At 35.5% G+C, this 23,230-nt stretch overlaps 1 protein-coding gene across 4 annotated transcripts in view; it reads right to left on the reverse strand.

The window, feature by feature from the left end:
* Window positions 1-23,230, reverse strand: part of LOC110811658 (RIBOSOMAL RNA PROCESSING 5) — a 41,303-nt gene that overhangs the window by 15,728 nt on the left and 2,345 nt on the right. For 2 of the 4 annotated variants that reach the window (XM_022038210.2, XM_088210272.1), the window contains exons 2-14: window positions 22,203-22,385; window positions 20,835-21,043; window positions 17,120-17,260; window positions 16,830-17,003; window positions 11,850-11,949; window positions 10,492-10,610; window positions 10,234-10,356; window positions 10,072-10,143; window positions 7,173-7,265; window positions 1,730-1,843; window positions 1,520-1,642; window positions 1,004-1,189; window positions 810-884 (exon numbers count right to left, since the gene is read on the reverse strand). In XM_022038210.2, coding sequence (XP_021893902.1) covers window positions 810-884; window positions 1,004-1,189; window positions 1,520-1,642; window positions 1,730-1,843; window positions 7,173-7,265; window positions 10,072-10,143; window positions 10,234-10,356; window positions 10,492-10,610; window positions 11,850-11,949; window positions 16,830-17,003; window positions 17,120-17,260; window positions 20,835-21,043; window positions 22,203-22,353 — 1,680 coding nt within the window. In that variant the 5' untranslated portion in view covers window positions 22,354-22,385. Of the gene's footprint in view, window positions 1-809; window positions 885-1,003; window positions 1,190-1,519; window positions 1,643-1,729; window positions 1,844-7,172; window positions 7,266-10,071; window positions 10,144-10,233; window positions 10,357-10,491; window positions 10,611-11,849; window positions 11,950-16,829; window positions 17,004-17,116; window positions 17,261-20,834; window positions 21,044-22,202; window positions 22,386-23,230 lie in introns of all 4 variants that reach the window. The other 2 variants (XM_022038209.2, XM_088210271.1) reach the window with 1 other exon arrangement.

The raw sequence follows: 23,230 nt of genomic DNA on the forward strand, positions 1-23,230 counted from the left end.
CAAATGGACATGTGGATGTCAATATTGAGCGAAAATTACAAATAAAAATTTATCCAAAAAGATTCACTTATTAGTTAAAGATTTATTGTTGAATATATATTCTTGTTACTCAAGTAGCATGTAAAACTAACAGAAAAAAGGGCACCAATAAGATTGGGCACTATCTCAAGGCACAAAAATAGATATGCAAAGAAAGAGGTAACCATGGAAAGTAAAATCAGCAATTGCTTTTAAGGTACTAGTGTGTGAGCTACATATAGTATTTTTGACTTAACACTAACTAACCAGAAACAAACTATGAAAGTAAAATCAAGCATAATCAAATGCAGAAAATTAAAAAAAAGACTATCTTAAAGCCTCAAAACACGATGGCAGCAGATATGACCCTGAGGGAGTGGAAGGGATGTATTTTTAATGAAAAATTGGCAGTCGTGGTGAAAATAGAAAAGAGAAAGTTAGTTATACTAGAGGACCAAAAAGACTTAAGTAAAAAAGAAACTCGATGACCAAAAGATAAAATAGAAAAACACATTGGATGCTGTTTTATTAAATAAATGTACAACAATATCTTTGTTACAAACAATAACTGCTCTCCACGATGATAATATGACAAAAAAATTTTAGTTATTTAAATTAAAACTTCAGCCATCCAAGTAAGTGCTATTAACCTTCGGTAAACTTCAAACCATCTCTCATTTTTTTTCAATCTACACCTCAAACAAACTATTCACCAAAGAAAAGAGATTCAGACAAATTTTTTTCAAAATAGACCAAGACACACAAGGAAACAGAAATCAGAGGGGACATACAAGTGTTTTCTTGTGGGTAACCGTTATTCTCTTAGACTTACATCCAAGAACCCGGAACACCAATTCAGCACCAACCTGTACAGAAAAACAATGCCACAGAGAAAGCAGAGCTTTAAAATTAATTATCAAGAACTTTTAAAATATAAGAATAACAGTTAGTTCACGATAACATCCTCATCTTTCCAGGTAAGGACCTTAAATTTTTTTCCAGGCTTTGAAATTTCAAACTCAGACATATGTCGGAGAGGACAAAGTGCCTTCACACCACCAGGAAATTGCACAATTGCACCAAAGCTGTCAACGGCTGTAACTTTAGCTCTCACCACCATTCCAGGCTTGACATCCGAATGGGTGAATACTGGCCCCTCAAAAGCACTTTCCTGTTTGATAGGAAAAGAAGGATAAAAAAATGAAGACCAAATATGCCAAACAACAATCAACAAACATTTAGTGATGCACATAAATCTTCAGACAATGAAAATGATATTGTATAAACACTAAGACAGTTGAAATTGGTGGTGGAATGGACACCAGTTCTAGAACCAACACCTATTGCAGAATTTTTAGAACTATCTTTAACATGACAAACACCAGCTCTCACTATTTTCAAAAAAGTTTATTTGCTTGAATGCTATAAGCACACTGCAGCATCAAAGTTTCACATTACAGAAGTATTCAATTTCCAAAGTACTTGATGAGTTCAAACCAACCTTCAAAATCCCAGTAGCAAGTCCCTCCAAGTGTCTGAACCCAAGAATTCGAACACGAACACAGCTCCCTTCCTTGAACTTTTTATCTAGTTTCCGGACGTCATCCTCAGCCACATCAAATATCTGCAGTTAATGCTATAAAACATGAAAAGCACAAAACCAAAAGTCTGATTTACTGGGAAAATGATGAACAGCACAAGCTAAACATACATTAGCATATGCTGGAGTTGATGCTGGAGCAGAAGGAATATCAAGAAGAAGGCCCAATCCTCTGTCAACTCGGACTATTTTTGATTGATCATATATATCCCCAGTCGTAACATGCTGCACCAGGAAAATAAAAGAAAGTCCATAACAGGGTAACACAGAGTATAAATAAACCTAGTCAGTTTCTAGACAAGAATTTTCATCTCTTCACTACAACAACCATGAGTAAGGTTACATAGAAAGAAGCAACAGAAAAAGGCAAGAGAGAGAGAGAGAGAGAGAGATGAAATTGGCAAAAACCAAATGAAATTCTATCTTTCCGGCCTCAGAAAACAAACATCAATAGTGCACCAACATCAAGGCGCTTTAAGTCATTTTCATTGCATGGAAAGCCACCATAGAAGAACTAACTATGTGGAATCTTTGGAGATCAATAATAAAGTAGTGGGGGGCATGAGCAGTTAAGGAGAGAGGCCAGGGATTATTTTTATAGACTATATAAAGAAGAAGTGGGATGGAGACCTAAGCTTGATGGGTTGGAGTTTAGGGACTAGGATGACGCCAGCAGGTTTGAGTTGGAGAGAGTTTTTTCTGAGGATGAGACCTTCGATGCCCTCAAGTCATGTAAAAAATATAAGGCACCTGGTCCGAACGGTTTCAACATGGGTTACCTTTAAGAATTTTTCCATGTAATAAAGAAAGGCATTGTGAACCTCAATGATCTTCCAATAGGGGTGTTGTCAGAGGTGATTTCAATATGATTTTAAGAAGTTCTGAAAGGTCAGGCAGAACTATGTCTTCACAATCTGATATAGAGGAATTTCAAAAGTTTATTGACAATTCGGATCTCAATGATCTTCCATTAAAAGGGGGCCGGCGGACTTGGAGCAATCAAAGGGAACATCCATCTTATTCAAGAATTGACAGATGTCTAGTTTCATTCAACTTGCTTCTTGAACTAGCTGGGATCAATCAAAATGTGCTCTCTAGACCCACTTCAGATCATTTCCTAATCATGCTCTCCTCTAACGGAATCAAATGGGGTCTCATTACATTCAGAATTGATAATAATTGGCTGGGTAATGACAGCTTCAAATCCCTGGTGATAAATGTCTAGACTCATACTCATATTTCTGGCACTATCAGCTTCAAGATTGCTCAAATATTAAAAAAACTTAAAATAGAAATCAAAACTTGGGCGAAAAATGCATGCAGAAGGAAAGAGGAAAACATCAACAACATCCTATCAAAGATTGATTTCCTTGACAGAAAAGAGGAAAATGTTTCATTGTCTATATCTGATACGAATAAAAGGATTCCTTGAAAGCTGATTTGGCACAAAAACTACATTTAGAAGCAATTTCTTGGAAACAGAAATCAAGAGACAAGAACAAAAATTCTAAATATTTTCACATGTTAGCTAACCACAGAAGAAGAGTAAATTTTGTTGACGAACTTGTTGTGAATGACAGATGCATCAAAGGTAATGAAACTTTGAGAGACGGGGCAAAAAAACACTTTCAAAAATTGTTTTGTGAAGAATATAACTAGAGGCCCAATCTTGACAATCTCCCATACAATAGTTTAAGTGATGGTGAAAGAGATCAGCTTGAAGAAAAATTCACTGAAGAGGTAATCTTGGGCAGCCTTGAGGAATGTGATAGGGACAAAGTCGCAATGATTTCTACAGCCACAACACCTTTGTAAAATCAACTCAACTTTTCTTGTCATGATCCCCAAACGAGCTCAGCCAAATAATTATAATGATTTTTGTCCTATAAGTTTCATTGCGTGTATTTACAAATTATTATCAAAAGTACTGACAAAAAGATTGTCAAAGATATTTAAGAACATCATTGGAAACTGTCAACACACATTCGTTCCTGGGAGACAGATTGCTGATGCCATTTTAATTGCTAATGAAACAGTTGACGAAGTCATTAGAACAACAAAGAAGGAATTCTATGTAAACTTGACATGGAAAAGACCATAATTATATGCTTTTGAAACTTGGTTTTGGACCCAAATGGAGAAATTGGATAAAAACATGTGTTTCTACTATTAGTTTTGCTGTGATCGTCAACTGCAGGCCCTCCACTTTTTTCAATGCCTCTAGAAACTTATGGCAAGGGGATCCCCTTTCTCCACTCTTATTTATTATTGTGATGGAAGCACTGAATCAACTTATTAAGAAAGCAAAATCACTGAACTTGATTAAAGGGATTACTGTAGGTAACAGAGATCACAAAACGGAAATTTTCCATCTTTTCTTCGCTGATGATACATTGATTTTCTGTCAACCGGATGTCAGCTCCCTCATCTTCCTAAAATGTATTCTACTATGCTTTCAGGCCGTCTCCGGTTTTAATATAAATCTCCAAAAATCTAATATGGTTTTGTTGGGAAACAGCTCCAAAAATGAAGACTTCAGTGTGGTTTTGGGCTGCAAACAGACACAGTTACCTATCGCTTACCTTGGCGTTTCTCTTGGCATCAAGTACAATGACAGTAACTATTGGGAAGCTGTGATCGATTTGTTCAATAATAGATTATATACCTAAAAGAAAAAATTTCTATCAAAAGGAGGTAGATTGACCTTGATTAGAAGCACACTCTCCAATCTCCCGATTTACTTTTTATCGGTGCTTAACATACTAAATAAGGTGACAAAAAAATTAGAGCAAATCCAATGTAACTTTTTTTGGGGTGATAGTGAAAATTGCAAGAAATACCATTTAATGAATTGGTTGGAGATCAAAAAACCCTTAAAAGAAGGGGGCCTAGGACTAAAATCAATAGTCAAACAAAATAAGGCAATTCTTGATAAATGGATTTGGAGATATTGAAATGAACATGACAGCCTCTAGAAAATGATGATAGACTCAAAATGGTATATTGGCAATCCATAAAATCTCTCTTATATTAAAAACAGTAACTATGGTTACAGTTTATAGAAGAACATCATCATACTAAATAATATGATATTTCAATGCTCAAAATGGAATATTGGTAATGGGTTCAAGGTTCGTTTCTGAAAAAAAAATTTGGTGCAGTTTAAAAAAATTAAAAGATAAATATCCTCTTATCTACGAGATTGCTAAATGATATTGCTGGTTCAGTCATTCCTGCCTCTTGGAGTGTCCCAGTAATGAGAAACCTTCAAGATTGGGAACTAGAAGATTATCAATCCTTACTTCACTTATTGGCAAACACACAGCTGCAAAATTAAAACAATAAACTACATTGGAAATTAAAAAAAAAATGGCTTCTTGAATATCAGCTCTCTACTCTTTTTTGACCGGTCATAATTTTAATGAAAAATATCGTTTCTTCTCAAAAGTTATTTGGAAATTGGGTATATACAAACTTATAGCTAAGGTCCTTGCAAAGAGGCTGGTGAGGGTCATTGACAAGTTGATTGGGGAACACCAACATGCTTTTGGGGAGGAAGGCAAATCTTGGATGTAGCCTTAATTGCTAACATAGTGCTTGATGAACTCATTTATAGGAAAAGAAAAGGAGTGTTGTCTAAGTTAGACATGGAAAAAGGCATATAATCATGTGAATTTGAAATTTGTGGATTACAATTTGAGGAGGATGGGTCTCGGAGAAAATAACTCATTTGTCTTTTGCTGATGATACCGTACTTTTCTGTGAACCAAAGAGGGGAGCTTTATTGAATATCATATGTGTTTTGATGGGTTTTCAAGCAATATTTGGGTTCAACATCAATCTTGCCAAGTCGAAAGTTGTGAGATTGGGTTCAGGAGATGGTTTGGCGAGGGCTTTGGGGTGTAGACTTGTTAGCTTGCCGATCACGTATTTGCGTTTGCATTTGCCTTTAGGTGTTAGGTTCAAGGAGGAAAGGACATCGGATCCGGTGGTGAACAGATTTAGAAAAGAGATTTGCAGGATAGAAACAAGCTATGTTATCTAAAGGAGGTAGACTCGCGCTTATTAAGAGCACTCTCGATAATCTACCCATCTACTACACGTCTCTGGCGACAATCCCGAAAGGCATGGCCAAGAGATTAGAAGTCATTCAAATTTGTATCCTTTGGAGTGACACAGGAGATAGAAGGAAGTATCATCTAGTTGCATGGAGTGAGATTAAAAAACCTATGCATGTTAGTGGTTTAGGCATGCACTCAATGGTTGAGATGAATGAAACATTACAGGATAAGTGGCTATGAAGATTCATCAATGAGGAAGGTGCTATGTGGAAAAGAACTATTGTAGCTAAATATGGAAGGGACAATAGCGAGTGTTTTACAAAAGTGGGAAGTAGACCACATAGGAAGAGTTTATGGAAGAAGATAGGTCTAGGGTGGGAAAACTTTCAGAAGAATATCAGTTGGAAAGCTAATGGGGGGATAAAATCTGGTTGGGGAAGATTCCTGGTTCGATGGTGGGAGCCTTAGGGATAAGTTCCCATATATCTATGCTATTGCGTAGAGGAAAAACATCTAGATTTGTGAATCTATTGTGGAAGGTATAGTGAAGGGATGAGGGAGTGGCAAGTGTTTGTGTCGAGAAATCTAAATGACCGGGAAATTGGTGAGTGCGAGGAGCTACTGCATACCTTCCTCTTATTACTTTGAATGACAGTATTGACATTCCACAGTGGAAGCTCGCAGCGAATAATATGTCCACAGTAAAATTTTTCTACAAAAATCTGTTCACGCATAACGATAATGGAGCGCACTCCCCTACCGGCAGATGTAGAAGCCAAGAATAACCCCCCCCGAAGTTTTGTTTTTTTCCTGGGAGGCTAGCAGAAATGTTGTCTGACAATCGATAACCTGAATAAAAGGGGAAAGATTCTAGTTAACACTTGATATTTTTGTAAAAAGGCAGAGGAAACCTGTAATCATCTTTTGCTTTGGCGCCCCGTAAGATACAAGCTATGGATTATGGTTTATGGACTGCTTGGATCAGTTGGGTTGTGGTTGGTTCAGTGAGGGAACAAATTTGGGCATGGAAGGGCATTAGTGGTCGAAGGAAGCAGGTGGAGATTATTCCTCTTACCATATTCTGGATCGTGGAAGGAGAAAACCAGGAGAGCTTTTGATGGGGTAGAGGATAGATGGTTTTAACATACTCAAAAATAGATAGTTCCAGACCCTTGATTTTTTTATATCGAGTCATCCTCTTTGTTCTATAGAGTATTTATCGAACCTTTAATCCAAAAAAAAACTAAAGAGGTAATCCCCCGCCAGAATATCCTTTGCAAAAACCAAGCAAAAGCCTAAAAACATTGCTTTTGTAACCTCGCATAATAAAAATAATATTTGTAAAGAATCATCTGAAATAAATTAAGCATTGATTTAAAACAGTTTTAAGATAATAGTTAGAGGCATGAAGATCTTGAACATTGGAAATTCGTCTTTACAGCTGCTGTGATCCAACCATAAAGCACGAAAAACAAACTTTTTAATGAACTTACTAAAGGAGGAGCCTTGTTATGGACAAGATGAGGATTCAAAGTCAGGCCAACTGCTCTAGTCGATGGATCCACAAATAGGATACGAGCATTAACCTGTATCAAACAGCTCCAATATTACGTCAGTAAAAACAAACAATAACTAAGAAAATATGATGGACAAGAAAGCACGATTTGATTATAAACGTGAAACCAAATCTTTAAAAGAAAAACACCATAAAATAATAAGGAGATAATGATTATAACCCAGCAAAAGAGCCAAAGATCATAAACTGCAATAAATAGTTTTCGCCATGTTATGGCAAAAAACCCATTATGTAAACACAAAGACTTCAATTATTTAGGCCAAACAGAACTCCTTTGCCTACAATATTTTAGTCATAGAGCTTTTTAACAAGTTATGGCAAATAATCTACTTTATCATTTTGTTATATAGTTATTTCGAACAAAAAAATCATTTTGTTACATAAAAAAGAAATACGTTATATAAGGAAATAAGAGATACAACCCAGAGGCAGGCTACCCTCCAAAGAAAATAAAAACAAAAATACATCAAAACCAATACAGAAGCTACAAGAAAAAAGCAAACCAAATGGAAGCTACAAGAAAATAGCAACGCAAAGGGAAGCTACAAGAAAATAGCAACCCAAAGGGATGCTACAAGAAAATAGCAATTCAAAGGGCAGCCAACCAAAATAGGATCTTGAGGAATCAAGGACAAAGTTCCAGAATCATGGGCGGTATGAACAAAAAAAGTCCTGTATGGAGATCAAAGGCACCAAGTCAAAAAATTTTCAGTCATTGATGTTTGTAGGAAAAGGATGAAAATCCCAAGATGTTGTTGAGATCCCAGAAAATCATGAATAAGATCATGAAACAATGGTTGGTAACAATTCTCATATACCTGAACAGTTGCAATAACGAATAATGATTCTCATGTACCCTTTCATGTTTATAAATAATAGTTGTAAATCAAACCCAAGAGATGTTATTTTATAGAATAAAATCTCAGTTTATTATTCTCTCTCTAAACTTTTTATCTCATTCTGTCTCTCCTCTCTCGGCTACCTCTCTCTCTCTCTAACAGCCTCCTCTTTCTCTCTCTCACTAACTCTCTTCTTCTCTCCCCCGACTCCCTCCCTTCTCTCTCTTCCAAAACCTTCTTTTTCTTCTAAATTCCTTTTTTGCCCTCACTATTTCTTATAATTCTAATTCTGCCCTCAATTTTTTAAATTTCTCTAAAATAGTCCAAAATTATTTTAACTTTAATATCTTTTCCAAATTTCAGTTCCTATAAATCACATATCAAAACCGGGTCCTAACAACTTAATATCAGAGCCACGTTTCATATCCTAATGGTAGGCGGTGATGACTAACACTACAAAACTTTTCGACCGGATAGAGCAAAAACTCGATCTGATGATCCAGTTGCTGAGCAGCGGCGTTACCTCTCTGGAGGATGCAAAACCAACAACAACTGTTGCAGCGGTGCGCGAAGAGTGGGATTCTTCTTTTCCCTTTGCGGCGTGACAAAGAAGATGAAACAAAAAGGAGTGAACCGATTTCTAAGGGAAAAACCCTAAAACCTATTCAATGACTGAACCAGTTGAAGAAACCCTAAAGCTGTATGGTCCGAACCAGACTGGTTCAAGGGTAATATGGGGTCATACCAAACCCAGTTCAAACCGAATAGGTTCATTGAACCGAACAGGTCAGACCCCACTGAACCAAACCAAACCAGTCAATTCCCTTGTCCTCTCTGTCTCTCGCTGATGAGAATTAAAGGGAAGAAGGAAACGCAAAAGAAGAGGAAGTTGAAAAGAAAAACAGAAGAAAAAGTGGAAAAAGAAATGAAAGAAGCAAAAGAAGAAAAAAAGATGCAAAAGATCCGTAGGGAGTTCTTCGGTAGCACGGTAAAAAATATATACTTATATATAATAATATCTATATATATAATTATAATAAAAAATAATAACATTCATTGACACCAAATGCTTGGAAGTTAAATCTTAACCTTGAGGGCAAGGTTAATTCTCAAGGAGGGAGGGGGATTGTTGAAATTCAAGAAAATTATGAAGATGTTATGATTGATAAGAATTCTCATGTACTCGAACAGTTGCAATAACTGATAATGATTCTCATGTACCCTTTCATGTGTATAAATAATAATTGTAAATCAAATCTAAGAGATGTAATTTTATGCAATTTAATCTCAGTTTATTGTTCTCCCTCTAAACTTTATATCCCTCTCTCTCTCTCTCTCTCTCTCTCTCTCTCTCTCTCTCTCTCTCTCTCTCTAACAGCCTCTATTTTTCTCTCTAAAACCTTCTCTGCCTCTCTCTCACTAACTCTCTTCTTCTCTCTCACTAACTCCCTTCTTCTCTCTCCCCGACTCCCTCTCTTCTCTCTTCCTAAACCTTCTTTTTCTTCTAAATTCTTTTTCTGCTCTCACTATTTCTTTTAATTCTAATTCTGCCCCAACATTTCAAATTTCTCCAAATTATCCCAAAATTATTTAAACTTTAATATTTTTTCAAAATTCCGGTTCCGTTAAATCATATGTCACAGCCAGGTCCTAACAGATATATCTTATCATTTTGTAGATCAAAAAGAAAAACATATGATGTTTCAGTTAACTAGCCTGAGACAAAACGAATGTGCCCATCAACCTATTTTCACTCTTCTCCTCATCTTTGAAGCATGACGTTAGAATAAAAGTTTCAAACTAGCATCTACAATGTGAAGCATAAATCTCACGAGTTCAATTATCGAAGCTCATGTATCATGAACATAAACGAAAACTGATAAGAAACATAAACTAAACTTTCTATAGAAAGAGATCATATTAAAATATTTTTCAGCAGTAATCCAAGATCAGTTGAAGGATAAAATGAAACAGTACCTTCTTATTTTGAATATAATCATCCTGCCACTTTTTGGTGGAAAATGGATTTTGCAGATGGAATATGTCAACCTGAAAATGTGAAATAGAAAGAAATGAAATAGCAGAATCATGAAGCCTTTTAACCTGTTTTATCTCTATCAAACTGTTCATGGCTCTTACAGTTCCAGTGAAGTATGTAAGAAATGACAACATAATTCCATTTTGAAGTACAGAATGCACACGGGCATTAACCATCACGCCTGGAATTAGAAGATCAATTGAGATGCCCTTAATATCCTTTGTCTGTACAACATCACAACAAAACATTTTCTATCAAAGAAAGAAAACAGGTACAAGCTGAATAAATAAGAAACTGTATGCACAATTTTTTTTTTTTTCCAAAAGAGAGAATTGATATATTAAATGATTGGGACATACTACAGTTTTAGCCACCACAGACGGATCAGAACTCAGGTAAACAACTTTACGCATTTTATCAACACTTTTAACAACCCCTTGTAAGAGTTTTCCGGTCTTTAATTCATTCTCTCCATTTTCTGTAAAGGAAGACAAAAAGAAAAGAAACAGGAGATTAAAATTTGGCAGTCTGAACGGCAAATAATACCCATAAATTCACCATTGTTGGTATCAATCCTATACTGTTTTTATTTCAAAAAAATTAAATTCAGCAGGTATCTCCATAGACTATTCTCTGAGAAAAACTTGCTATATAAGTTAGACAGCCGAAAATTGGAGTTCAGCATAATAAGTAAACTGAATACTCAGTGGCTTACATATGATGGTTTCTCTCTGATTGGAAGACTCAAAAAACCATTAAATATAAAATAGATATATGATAAGAGCACATCTATGACACTAAGACATCCTTCTTTTCCCAAAGTTGTGTAAGTTTTTGTGCACTTCAAAAGAAATTATGTTGCTAAACTCAGAAATCTCCCAACCCAACTGTAACATCTTATAAGCAACTAAGCGCTTTAAATATCCTCCTTATAGCAGAGTCCAAATAACATTCAGACAGGTCCAGATAGTGAATACTTGGTATAGAAGCCTCGCCTAATATCAACATTATCAAACCAAAACCCTAAAAGCTGAAAAACACATGAAAATCTGATAAATACAAGCAAACTATTCCTAACATCTTAAAAAAGCTTTAAACAATTGTGCACATAATTTTTTAATAGAATCTGAAAGTAATCATAAGCTCACAACATAGAACAATGGTATCAAATAAAAAAGAAATCTCATACAGATTTTGCAATTAAAATAAATCGACCAACAAGATATAAATTTTGGAATCAAAATTGATGAGCGCATATAGCAACTGAAATAATTTCTACCCAGGAAATCATGGCAGAGGGAAGAAATTAAAGAGATGCTCTCCAATCCTTTTCCACTGAACAAATTTATCATTGTGCTCCCATCATACCAAAAGAAGTGTTTATGCACTATAAAGGAAAATTGAGCTTAAAGTTAACAGCCATATGAAGATGCTCTTATTGTTTCTCAAAATACAAGAAGCTTTAAGGTTTGGTGAAATGGCTAAGAACTGTCACAATTTCCAATTCACCATTGCTGCATTATGGCTCACTGTCAGGTGTTCATAAATAATGTTATGTTATATTGCAAGAGACTGTATAACTTTAATCTATTACTTCCAGAACCCAAAAGGGGAAAGGAAATTAACATGTTAGCGAGATTATATAGAGACTAACAAAAAAACACTCTCAAAGGAGTAAATAAAACTAAGTGAAAAGAAAAGGTAACTAGCAGTCTACCAGCTTGGCCTTTTTTTGATAAAAATCCTGAAAAAGAAGGCAATCCAAAATGAAGAATGTAGCCATGATCTTCAATACTTTTCACATATGCAGTTAAGACCTGTAATCAATCACAATGAAAAAAAGATCATGAAAACAATCAGAATATCATAAGAAAGAAAAGATAACTAGAGAGCATAATATGAGGCAACAGCACCTCACAGAACCAAGATTCAACATAGAATTTGCTTCTTCAGAATAATAATTTTTAAATTAAAATGGGCATTCAATCATGAACAGGCACTTGTAAGTGTAGTGTACTTTACATGAGCAAATAGATATTTTTTTTTTTTGGCGAATATAAGCACATCAAGTTATGTCTTATACTTTTATTTCAAAAAAATATATTATATATACAGATATTTTCTTTCAAAGCCTCCAGAGGTCTTAGACAAGGCGATCCATTATCTCCCCTACTTTTTATTATTGTCATGGAAGTCTTGAACAAAATGTTGATAAAAGCCAGAGAGCTGTAGTTGTTTGAAGGTTTAAAGTAGGTGATGGTGAGCATATAACGGAGATAATTCACTTAATTTTTGCTTATGGAGCATACAAAGGAGATAATTCACTTATTTTTTACTGATGACACTTTAGTGTTTTATGAACTGGACGAAAGGGCAATGTTTAACATCAGATGCATTTTTACTAAGTTTCCAAAGCGATGTCTAGTCCTAATATCAACTTAACCAATCTAAGTTGGTGAGAATAGGTTATGGGAAGGACGCTTCTAGGTTGGCAAGAGTCATGGTGTGTAAAAGTGTATAGTTACCAATTAAGTACTTTGGATTACTTTTGAAGGTCAAATATAAAGATGTAAGGATGTGAGATATTGTGATGGCGAGGTATAGAAGGAGGTTGGTGAGATGTAAGACAAACCTCGCACCAAAAGAGGGGAGACTGCCATTCAAGAGAAGTAAGTTGGCCAACCTCCCCACTTATTACATGTCTCTTTTGACAATCTCAGCGAGTGTCGCCAAAAGACAGGAGTCAATTCAGTTTAGATTTCTTTGGCGCGATTCTAATGATGGAAAAAGATATCACTTGGTGGCATATGATAAGATCAAACCGCCAATGTGTCATGGAGGTTTGGAGTTGAAATCTTTACAGGAGATAAATCTAGTTTCACAGGTTAAGTAATTATGGAGATTCATGAAAGAAAACAGTATCCTACAGTAAAGGATGATAGTGGTAAAGTTTGGTACCATGAATGGACGGCGGTTATCCAAACTATTGACTAGACCACATCGGACCGAGATATGGAAAAAATATGCATGGGAAAGAATAGATTTCAAGATCGCATCAGGTGAAGAGTTGGCATTGACGACAGAATCAGCTTTTGGCAAGATATTTGGCTTAGAGAGGGATGGCTTAGAGATCAGGTTTCCCATATCTATGCAATCGCATGACACAAGAATATCACAGTTTTTGAGTCATTCAGAGATTACGGGGGAAAAGGGAATAACATGTGGAAGTTATGAGAAACCTCAATGATTAGAAAATTGATTATTATAAGACTCTCCTCAATACACTCTCCTGCACATCAATAAACAAGAGTAATAACCAACCAATTTAGAGTCTCATTACCAACGAGTCTGTTTCAGTCAAATCTTTCTATTATTACTTGATGTTGTATGGAACTATCGAGTGGTTTTCTAGAAGTATGGCTTATCCCCACGAGAGAGGGATGTGGAAAAAGGTGTACATGGGAAAAGAGGAATTTCATATATATGTATAATAGAGAGCGGGAGATGGGAGTAAAATTGCGTTTTGTCAGATAGGTGGCTTGGAGATAGAGCACTAAAAAACAGTCTCGTGCAAATTTATGCCATAACTCGTTGTAAAGATATGTCAATTCAAAAGGCTTTTGATATTGGCGAAGGCAAAAGGGATTGGCATGTGAAAGTTACTCGGAATCTCAATGACTGAGAAATTGGTCAATATGAAACTTGATTGGGCTCCCTGGAATCGGCTGTGTTAAGTGAAGATGTTGACAATAATGCAACAGAGAGCTTCACGGTAAGATCTTTTTACAGATATTTGACTAAGAAAGAACCTATTGATAAGAGACTTCCATATAAACAAATCTAGGAAATAAAGGCTCCACCTAGAATTGTGTTCTTTGCTTGGGAAGCGAGTCATTGATGTATCTTGACTATTGACAAGCTTAACAGGAGGGGAAGGATTCTTGTCAATTGGTGTTGTTTATGCAAGCGGGTGGAGGAGACCTGCAGTCATATTCTTCTTGGGTGTCCAGTTGCATATATCTTATGGTCGATGGCTTATGGAATTATTGGTTATCAATGAGTGATGGTAGGTACCGTTAGGGCTGAATTATAGGCTTGGAAGGGTTTTGTTGGGGGGGGAAAAACAGTTAGGGTTAATTCCCCTCACCATATTTTGCGTCATTCGGAAGGAAAGAAACTTGAGAGTTTTTTAGGAGGAGGAGAGTATAGATAAAATTAGAGAGAGATAGTTACAGATCCTTGGGATTTTGGTTGTGAGCCAACCAAGGATTTCTATGGAAACTTTAGGAGAACTAATTGAAGTACTTACAGATTTGTAAATAATTTTATACATGGTCAGCACCCTCTTGATGCCTTTACTTAATGATAATCTTATACTTGTTATTTTGAAAAAGAAAAAGGAAACTATCAAGACCCATTTTCTTTTTTGACGAATCTGGAAGGTCAATACTCCACCTAGAGTTGCTTTCTTTGCATAGGAAGTAGGTCGTGGATGTATCCTTACTATTAATAAGCTGATGAGAAGGGAAAACATTTTGGTGAATAATCATTATCTATGCAAGAGGGATGCAGAGTCAATCACATCCTTCTTTGGTGCCTGCTCGTATATAAGTATGAACTATGGCCTACGGATTATTGGAGACCAGTTTGGGCGATGGTTGGTTCTGTAAGGGAAGAGATTTGAGCCTGGATGAGTATTAGTGAAGGGAAGAAACATGCAACTCTCATTCCCCTTTTTATCTTTTGGGTGATATAGAAACATGTGACTCTCATTCGCCTGACCCAATTTGAACTTGGATCTACTCTTCCCCATCCAATTCTCCTTTCTCCCACCCATACCTCCTCATTTCCGAACCTCCAAATCTGACAACTTGGGCACTTCACCACACACGTGGTGATAGTTTGTATTGCCGCCTGACTTTTCTCCCTCTCACTCCCCAAGCTTCCCACTATCTTTTCTGAGCACATATTGCTCCTCTCTCTGTGTCTAGGTGTCCTAAACTTCCTTCCCATCATCTCATGCAGCAGTACCATCATCCTCCACAACCATCTAGCTTGTGGTCCCTCTAGGATAAAAATGTATCTATTTGTCCCCCCATGCTATGTGATAACCAAAAACTTTCATCTGTTGTTCCCTCCCAAAGCCACCCAGAGTTTGTGGTCTTTGCCAGAAAAATTATGCCCCCAAAATATTTCTTCCCTTTCATCCAATAAAATTCTTGCAAGGCACCCGGAAGACACTCGATTTCCACCTCCCATAAGAGAAAGTTGATCGGAATCCTTTACCATTCTCACTCACCCTTATGCCTTTTCCCCTCTCCTCCATAATTCCAACATCAAATGTCTTACTTTCGATGACCAAGAACTTTCTAGTCACCAGAAGCACCATTCCTCCTCTTGGCTCACTGATGCCATGAGTAGAGAGGACAAAAAAGTCATTATTCGTACAAGGGCTAATAGGCACTTCCAAATAGATTCTCTCCATACAAGGTCAATTACTTGTTAACCAAATGGATTAAAAATCATATCATAGTAAAAGATCTTTTAAAAAAGAGCAAGGCACATACAAAATCAAAGATATCTACAAACAAGCTTGTGGCATAGTTTTTCTTGGAAAAAAAGTATAAAGATTGTTTTTTAAAATTTTAAAAAAAAAAAAAGTATAAGAACTTTTCTTTTGAGTGAGAAAGCCAAAAAATGATATGCTTCTCTTTTGAAATATGCCTTCTCCTGACTCCCCACCCCCAAGCCTCTAGAGCCCACCCCACTCTAAAAAGAAGCACCAAGTAACTGTATTATGGATTTCTGGTCTTGTGAGATCGCACATGCAATGCACGAACTAAAATAGAGGCAACAGAGAAAGAAATAGCACACTAAATTTTAACTTGGTTTGATGATGTGGCTACTATATAATTTTTTACTATATCTAGAACCGCCACGTGCAACTAAGTGTTTCCTATATATAGAAAAAATTTAGTAATGTAATTTTATAAGAATATCTCTCACAATTTAAAAAAATGCCCTTCAACGGAAAATCTTGTACCATAGCCTGGGGGCTTCACGCTTCACAAGAATCCCCTTCCCTTAACGGAACCAACTGTGAACAACAATGCTCTAAATATGAGCCAAAACTCAACATCTAGGGGGGGGCAGCCATGAGTTCATGACCAAGCAAATAGACAATAATTTTAAAATTTCTGAATTCATAGTTCTATGGTGATTTTTGTCTCCTATAACTCCAATCAAAGTTGCAATTAGCGGATAAAAATTTTGGGAATCTTAATATAACAAGGGACATATGTTTCATAACAGTTGCTTGTCTAGCATACAACTAAATTTGAGAAGAGATTTAGGCTTGGAAGCATCTCAGCAACTATTGTATCCTTGCTGATATGATTCCCATTTCAATTATATGGACTGTTTGGAAAGTTAGGAACAGTAGGGCCTTTGAGGGTCTTGATGACACTAATGATTTTGATATACTGAAGAATAGATGGCTTAGTACCTTTAATTTTTTACTTACGGGTCATCCTCCAGTTTATTTTGAGACTTATAGGAAGATTCCTAGAAGATTCCTAGAATGGAGGACTAAGCTGTAAATAATTGTACATGTTCCTTTTGCACCCCTGGTGCTCACACTAATACAACTACTCTACTTTTCATTTCAAAAAAAAAGCATACAACTAAATTGACATACCATCCCCTCCTGAACAGCATCCAAAGTTAAGCCTTTGTGCAACAAAGAGAGACGCAAAGAAAGCCAAATCTTCCTTTTCACACTCTCTTTTTTATCACCATCTAATTGCAACACAACACAAGAAACAAGCTGCCCTGGTGAAAATACGGCCGGAAGAAGACTACCTTCACCATCCTGGTAGAGAACAAATTTTAAATATTACTCAATAGCAATGCAATGCAAGTTCAACAAAAAATAAAATCAATATCTAAACAAAAATTCCACATTTGAAAAATATGGTATATTACCACCTTGATTCCATTATCCAAGACAGGATCAAATGCATCACAAACACGAACCAATCCACGTAAGCCCCCTGGCAAGCTGATCACGAGGTCTTTCTCATTTACTTCAGCAACAACTCCCCAAAGCTTCATTCCAGGAGATATATTCTGATTTGAAATTAAAGAATAAGTTCAGCTCAAAGTTAATACCATATTTGGGTAAACAAAACATCCATCTTATTAAAGGAAAAATCAGGGAAGAATTTAGTGGAAAGAAAACCACCAGCACTGAAAGAAAAGATACAAGGAGAAACAAGAAAAATCAATTATCAGAAACCGTAATGAGTATCTGTATATAATAAAAATGTACAAATTCCACAGAAAAATTCATAATACTTGTCTGATTCTCTTTGATCTAAATGTGACAAAACACTGAAAGGAAAGCTTTAAAATCATCAATTTGAACTCCTTATTGGAAATTCCAGAATTGAGGGTAATACAGAAATGAGAGATTAGTGCATGCAAATATTTCCAAAATATGTTTACAAAGGAGTGCTCCTGGAGACCGAAACTGAATAATCTTCATTTTAACAGATTAGATGATTTGACAATCTCTCAATTGGAAACTAAATTTACCCAATCTGAGATATATAACTGCCTTGAAAGTTGGGAGGGTGGTAAAGCACCGTACCCAGACGGTTTTAATATGAAATTTCTCCAAGTGTTTTGAGGTGTTGTTAAGGATCATATTATGGAATTCTTCGAAGCTTTTCATAAGAATTCCTCGTTTGTCAAATCAACTAACTCCAAATTTATGGTTTTGATCCCAAAAAAGAAAAATGCAACCAGCATTAAGGATTTCCACCCAATCAGTTTGGTTTGTTGTATCAACAAAATTCTCTCAAAAGTGTTGGCGAATAGATTGTCTAAAGTCATTGGCTTGATCATTTCGGAAAACCAACAAATTTTTGTTTATGGGCATCAAATTACAGATGTTATTTTTATGGCTAATGAAGTGGTTGATGATGTTATAAGAAATAAAAGAATAGGTGTTTTATGTAAATTAGACATGGAGAAAGCTTTCGACCATGTCTCATGGGATTTTATTGATCATATATGCTTGAGAATCTTGGGTTTGTAATCAAATAGAGATGCTGGATCAAGAAATGCATTACAACTACTTGTTTTGTTGTGATGATCGATGATGGCCCCTCAGGTTTCTAGGGGCTTAAGGTAAGATGACCCCCTCTCCCCTTTATTATTTCTTATTGTCATGTAAGCACTAAACAAACTTGAATTGCAAGCTAAATCCTTAAGAATGTTGAAAAGTATCCTTGTGGGGAAAAATGGTCATCAAATTGAATTTTTTTCATTTATTCTTTGCGAATGACACTATCTTCTTTTGTCAAGTCAATGTCAGAAATGTTCTGCATCTTAAATGCATCTTACTATGTTTTCAGGCAGTATCCGGCCTCAAAATCAACATGGAAAAATTAGAATTGATTATGCTTGGGGAAAACTCATATGGATTTCTTGCTAATGTGCTTGGCTGCAAATCTACCCAACTTCCCTTAAAATACTTGGGTGTTCCTCCTGGTGCCAAACATAGAGACAGCATTAATTGGGAGCCGATTATTGATACGTTTCGAGCAGATTGGCTTGTTGGAAAAGTAAATATTTATCCAAAGGAGAAAAACTGACTCTAATCAAAAGCATCTTGTCCAATCTTCATATCCACTATCTTTCGGTGCTCACTATACCCAAAAAAACGACTTGAATCCATTCAATGTTGCTTCTTTTGGGGGGAGATGATGACTCGAATAGAAAGATTCACTTGGTAAACTGGGAACAGTTAAAAAGGCCGATAAACCCATTATTGGCCTTAACAAAACTTTACATGGTAAGTGGATTTGAAGGTTTTGGAACGACAAAAACAGTCTTTAGAAGAAAGTTATTGTGAGCAAATGGTTTGGAAGCGATGTGTATGATCTTGCCGGTGTGGACAAGAGTCCGTTTGGTCTTAGCCTTTGGAAGAGCATTTTGAGTTCTAGCAAACTGATCATAAACAACTCCAAATGGGTGGTTGGAAAAAGTGATAAGAACCATTTCTAGCAGGATGTTTGGCGTGGTCAAATGAGTTTGCAAAACCAATTTCCTCACATTTACGCTATTGCTTGAGACAAAGCTATGCTCATTGAAAATGCTTATTGGGTTTGTTCTCCTCTGTTTTGGGATGTGACTGTCACCAGAAATTTGAAAGATTGGGAGGTGGTGGAATATGAAAACCTGCTCCGACTACTAGCTACTGTCAAAATTGGTACTGAGACTGATAAATTAAGCTGGAATTTACACAAGAAAGACTCCTTTTCTGTAAAGTCTCTATACAAGAATTTGATGGACAGCAATGACTCTATTTCTGACTTCCCTTAAAAAATTATCTGGAATCCTTTTGTTCCATCCAGAATTTCTATTTTTGCTTAGGAAGCTGCTATGGGTTCTATTCTTACGTTAGACAACCTCATGAAAAGAGGATTTGTTTTGGCTAACCAGTGTACAATTGGCAGGCAAAATAAGGAGTCTTGCAACCACCTTCTCCTTTGGTGCCCAATTTCCCATGAGCTACGGACAATGATTTAAAAGCTATTTGGTATTTCTTGCATCATTTCTGGGTCCGTCAAAGGTGAATTATTAGCTTGGGAAGGCCTCAAAACGTGTAATAGGTGGCACAGAGTAATTCCCTTAACAATACTTTGAATTATATGGAAAGAAAAGAATTGTAGAATTTTTGAGAATAAAAAAACAAATTTTGCTATTATCAAAGATAGGTGGCTTCATTTCTTTCACTTCATTGTTCTTGGTCACAACCTTGATTCTTTTGATGATTTAGGTTATTTTGCAGATATACTCATAGATCTGTAAATACTTATCTTCTTGTACATAGGTTACGCTCCCTTGGCGTTCTTAATTTATACTACTACTCACTTCTTATATAAAAAAAAATCATCAATTTGAACAATAATAATATGAAGCATAAGAAGCAAGACCAAGATTAATCCCTCTCCTTTATCACGAAAGAACTATAGTATAAAGGAATAAATAAGTACTACAAGCTAGAAAGGATAAGATATTGATGCAAGACAAATAGGATTGATTTGTCCAATCAGGAATTAGGGGATAAAAAATCGAGACATCACACCTAGACTTTCTTAAGCATCAGTTCTAAAAAGTCTTAAGCATCATACTTAAGGGTTTGATATTTGTAATGCTTCCCAAATAACCTTTCCTAAATAAGGTGAAACTAAGAAATACTAAAACTAATATAATGTACTCCTAAACAATGTAATAATTTTACATTTAATAGAATTATGATTTCTAATATACTTACGTAATCTATAGCCATCTCACCCTTAGACAAACTTTAGATCAATGACATGATACTACTATTAACTATAGTGACAAATGACAATTCTACATTTAATTAGCTATAGTTCTATGAATATAAGCATGCCTTTTACACTCATCAATCAAAAGCATAGTTATTGAAAAAACTTGACAATTCTAAAAATAAAAATTAAAGAAACAAAAGCCACCACGAAGAAAAGACTGATAGGATCATTCAAACTAATTAAACATGACTTGCTTATGAGTCCGTCATGAATTATGAACAGAAACAAACAAATGTTTATCTTGATATGCATTCTCCCCATAAATAATAATGCCATAGTAGTTTGCTGCTAAATACCTTCAATGTTATTTTATTGGCAAATCTAGGTAGTTTTCCAGTAATACCACCACCAAAAAGGGAACTGAAATCATCATCTTCTGTTTGACTTTTTTTCTGCATCTTTTTCCTCCTTTTATTCTTTAAACCTCGATCCTCTGCCTCAAATTCAGCATCAACTTCAGCCCTAATTTCATCTCGTTCTTGTTGGGTTAAATAACTCCCTCCACCTATATAGATATCAAATATGTAAAACAAACAACGCAAGCATAGAGTTGCCTCCATAGTAAACCTAACGAAACATATTAGAATCATCAACTCCTCGTCACTAACTGAAATTTAGATTCGTTTCCTAGTATGTGATAATTGCAAGTTAGACTCCATATAAGATTTTGGCGGGTTTTTTCTAGGCTTGGACTGTCCAAAACTCTTAGTCACAATATTCCTAGGTTTACAAGAACAAAGAAAGGACATTCTCTTCAAGATTTTGTTTAGGTTGAAGCAAGGGTACAAAATTCATGTTTGCGTAGGCCATGTTAGCGTAAGACATTAAAAATTTCATCCCTAAATCTAAACTAACCCAGTTAAATAACTATCTCGTCATCATTAAACCTAATACATTCTCCTTATAAAAGGGTAACATGTTTTATTAAAGAAGTTAGATTATATGCTAATCAACTTAGAATTAATTCAGTACATGAAACGAAACCTATTAATAAAACAAGTAATATGTTTTTAATCAACTCCGGTCGTATTAAAATGTTTAATCTAAAATAATAACAATATACTAATGTTGTGCTTTAAAATAACCACAAAATTCATTCATAACATTGTTTATTTCAAAACAAAATCGATTCATAATATTGGTCATAAACAAGTTACTTGGCATGATACCTTTTTATATCTTTAGATTTCGTTCAGTTGGATATCTTATCTGCTGTATTTTTTGTAACATCCTCTTCTTTCTCAATAATACTTCTTCTTCTTAAGCAAGAAAATGTTTTTATGTTTTTAGAACACCGGCATAATAAAATGGGTTCCATTTGTCTAAATATATTAACTGAGTTTTACTTGATATGTTTATTGTTGTCTCCAAAAGTTTCCATTTAGACTAAACCCAAGCCAGCTAAACCTGTGGCTAAAGTGATCGTGTAATCATTTCATGTCTAACTTTGTCAGCCCCATTTTGACGTAAGGCAAAGGAAACAATAAGAAATGCAATTAGAACAAGCATTTGTCCCAAGTTAACAAACCTTGGTTTTTCTTTGCTATAACAAAGATAAGTAAACTTCTTTGATTAATCTGCAATTCCATTGCTTGAGTTTCTCCGGGAACAAATGGAACAAGCACAGTAAAAAAGAAAATAAATGAGAGAAAATAAAATTGAACCTCTAGGGAAGTCAGGAACATCATCTTCAAGCTGCAACTGAACAGCTTCCTTTGGTTCCTTCTTTGTTTTGAATGATTTCTTTGATGTTTTGTTCAACTTTGAAGTCTCTATAGGTTTTTTCTTCAAATATTTCTTAGAAGGTCCAGCCATTGTATTCAACTTATCCAAGTTAAATTTTGAACCTAACCAAAAAACCACAAATAAATAGATTACCTAACAAGAAACCAAAGCAACAACCACATTTTTTATTAATAGTTTGCATAAATCAAATTACAAATGGAATCATCACTAATCTGGATAAAACAGTACGCCTAGAACATTAAAATGACAACTGGTCATATACAGAAATCAAGTATTGAAAACTAAATAGAATAGGAAAGTATTAGGCACATATGCTACTCTATAAACCTTTTTTTTGAGGATATTACTCTATGAATCTAAAATTGAGATACATAAGATTATGCCCTATAATGGTGCATCAGTTGTTGATAGTGTCACAGACTCATTCAGTCCCCTCTAGTCCCCAATACAAACACAATGGACTTTTTTAAAAGAATAAAAGAGATGAAGTATATCCAAGAGCACCAACTAGTGCCTCCTATACACAGACGAGTTTAGAAATCAATCAAAATGTCTATTACGTTTCCAATATCTTTATTAGAATAACGCTAATGATCCCTAATAAAAAAGCTTAGAGTCTGGAACAAAGCATATTCAAACATATCAAAAGTAGTTTAATTGGCCTCAAAAGCCCTTCTGTCCGTGTAACCACTAACTGATGTGTTGTCCTACGGCGTACAGCCTATGGCGCATGGTTTATGATTTATTAGGGATCAATTGGGTGACGGCGGGCTCTGTTTGTGGAGAAAGTTGGGCGTGGGATGGTTTAAGTATAAAAAGAAATGTTGCAAAATTAATTCCATTAACCATTATTTGGGTTCTTTGGAAAGAGAGAAATGTTTGAGCTTTTGAGGAAAAAGAGCAAGGGCTATATAGATTAAGAGATAGATCGATAAATTATTTTGGG

Source organism: Carica papaya, chromosome 8, assembly GCF_054855325.1.
Source record: "Carica papaya isolate Zhongbai chromosome 8, ASM5485532v1, whole genome shotgun sequence".
In the NCBI taxonomy this organism is placed as follows: domain Eukaryota; kingdom Viridiplantae; phylum Streptophyta; class Magnoliopsida; order Brassicales; family Caricaceae; genus Carica; species Carica papaya.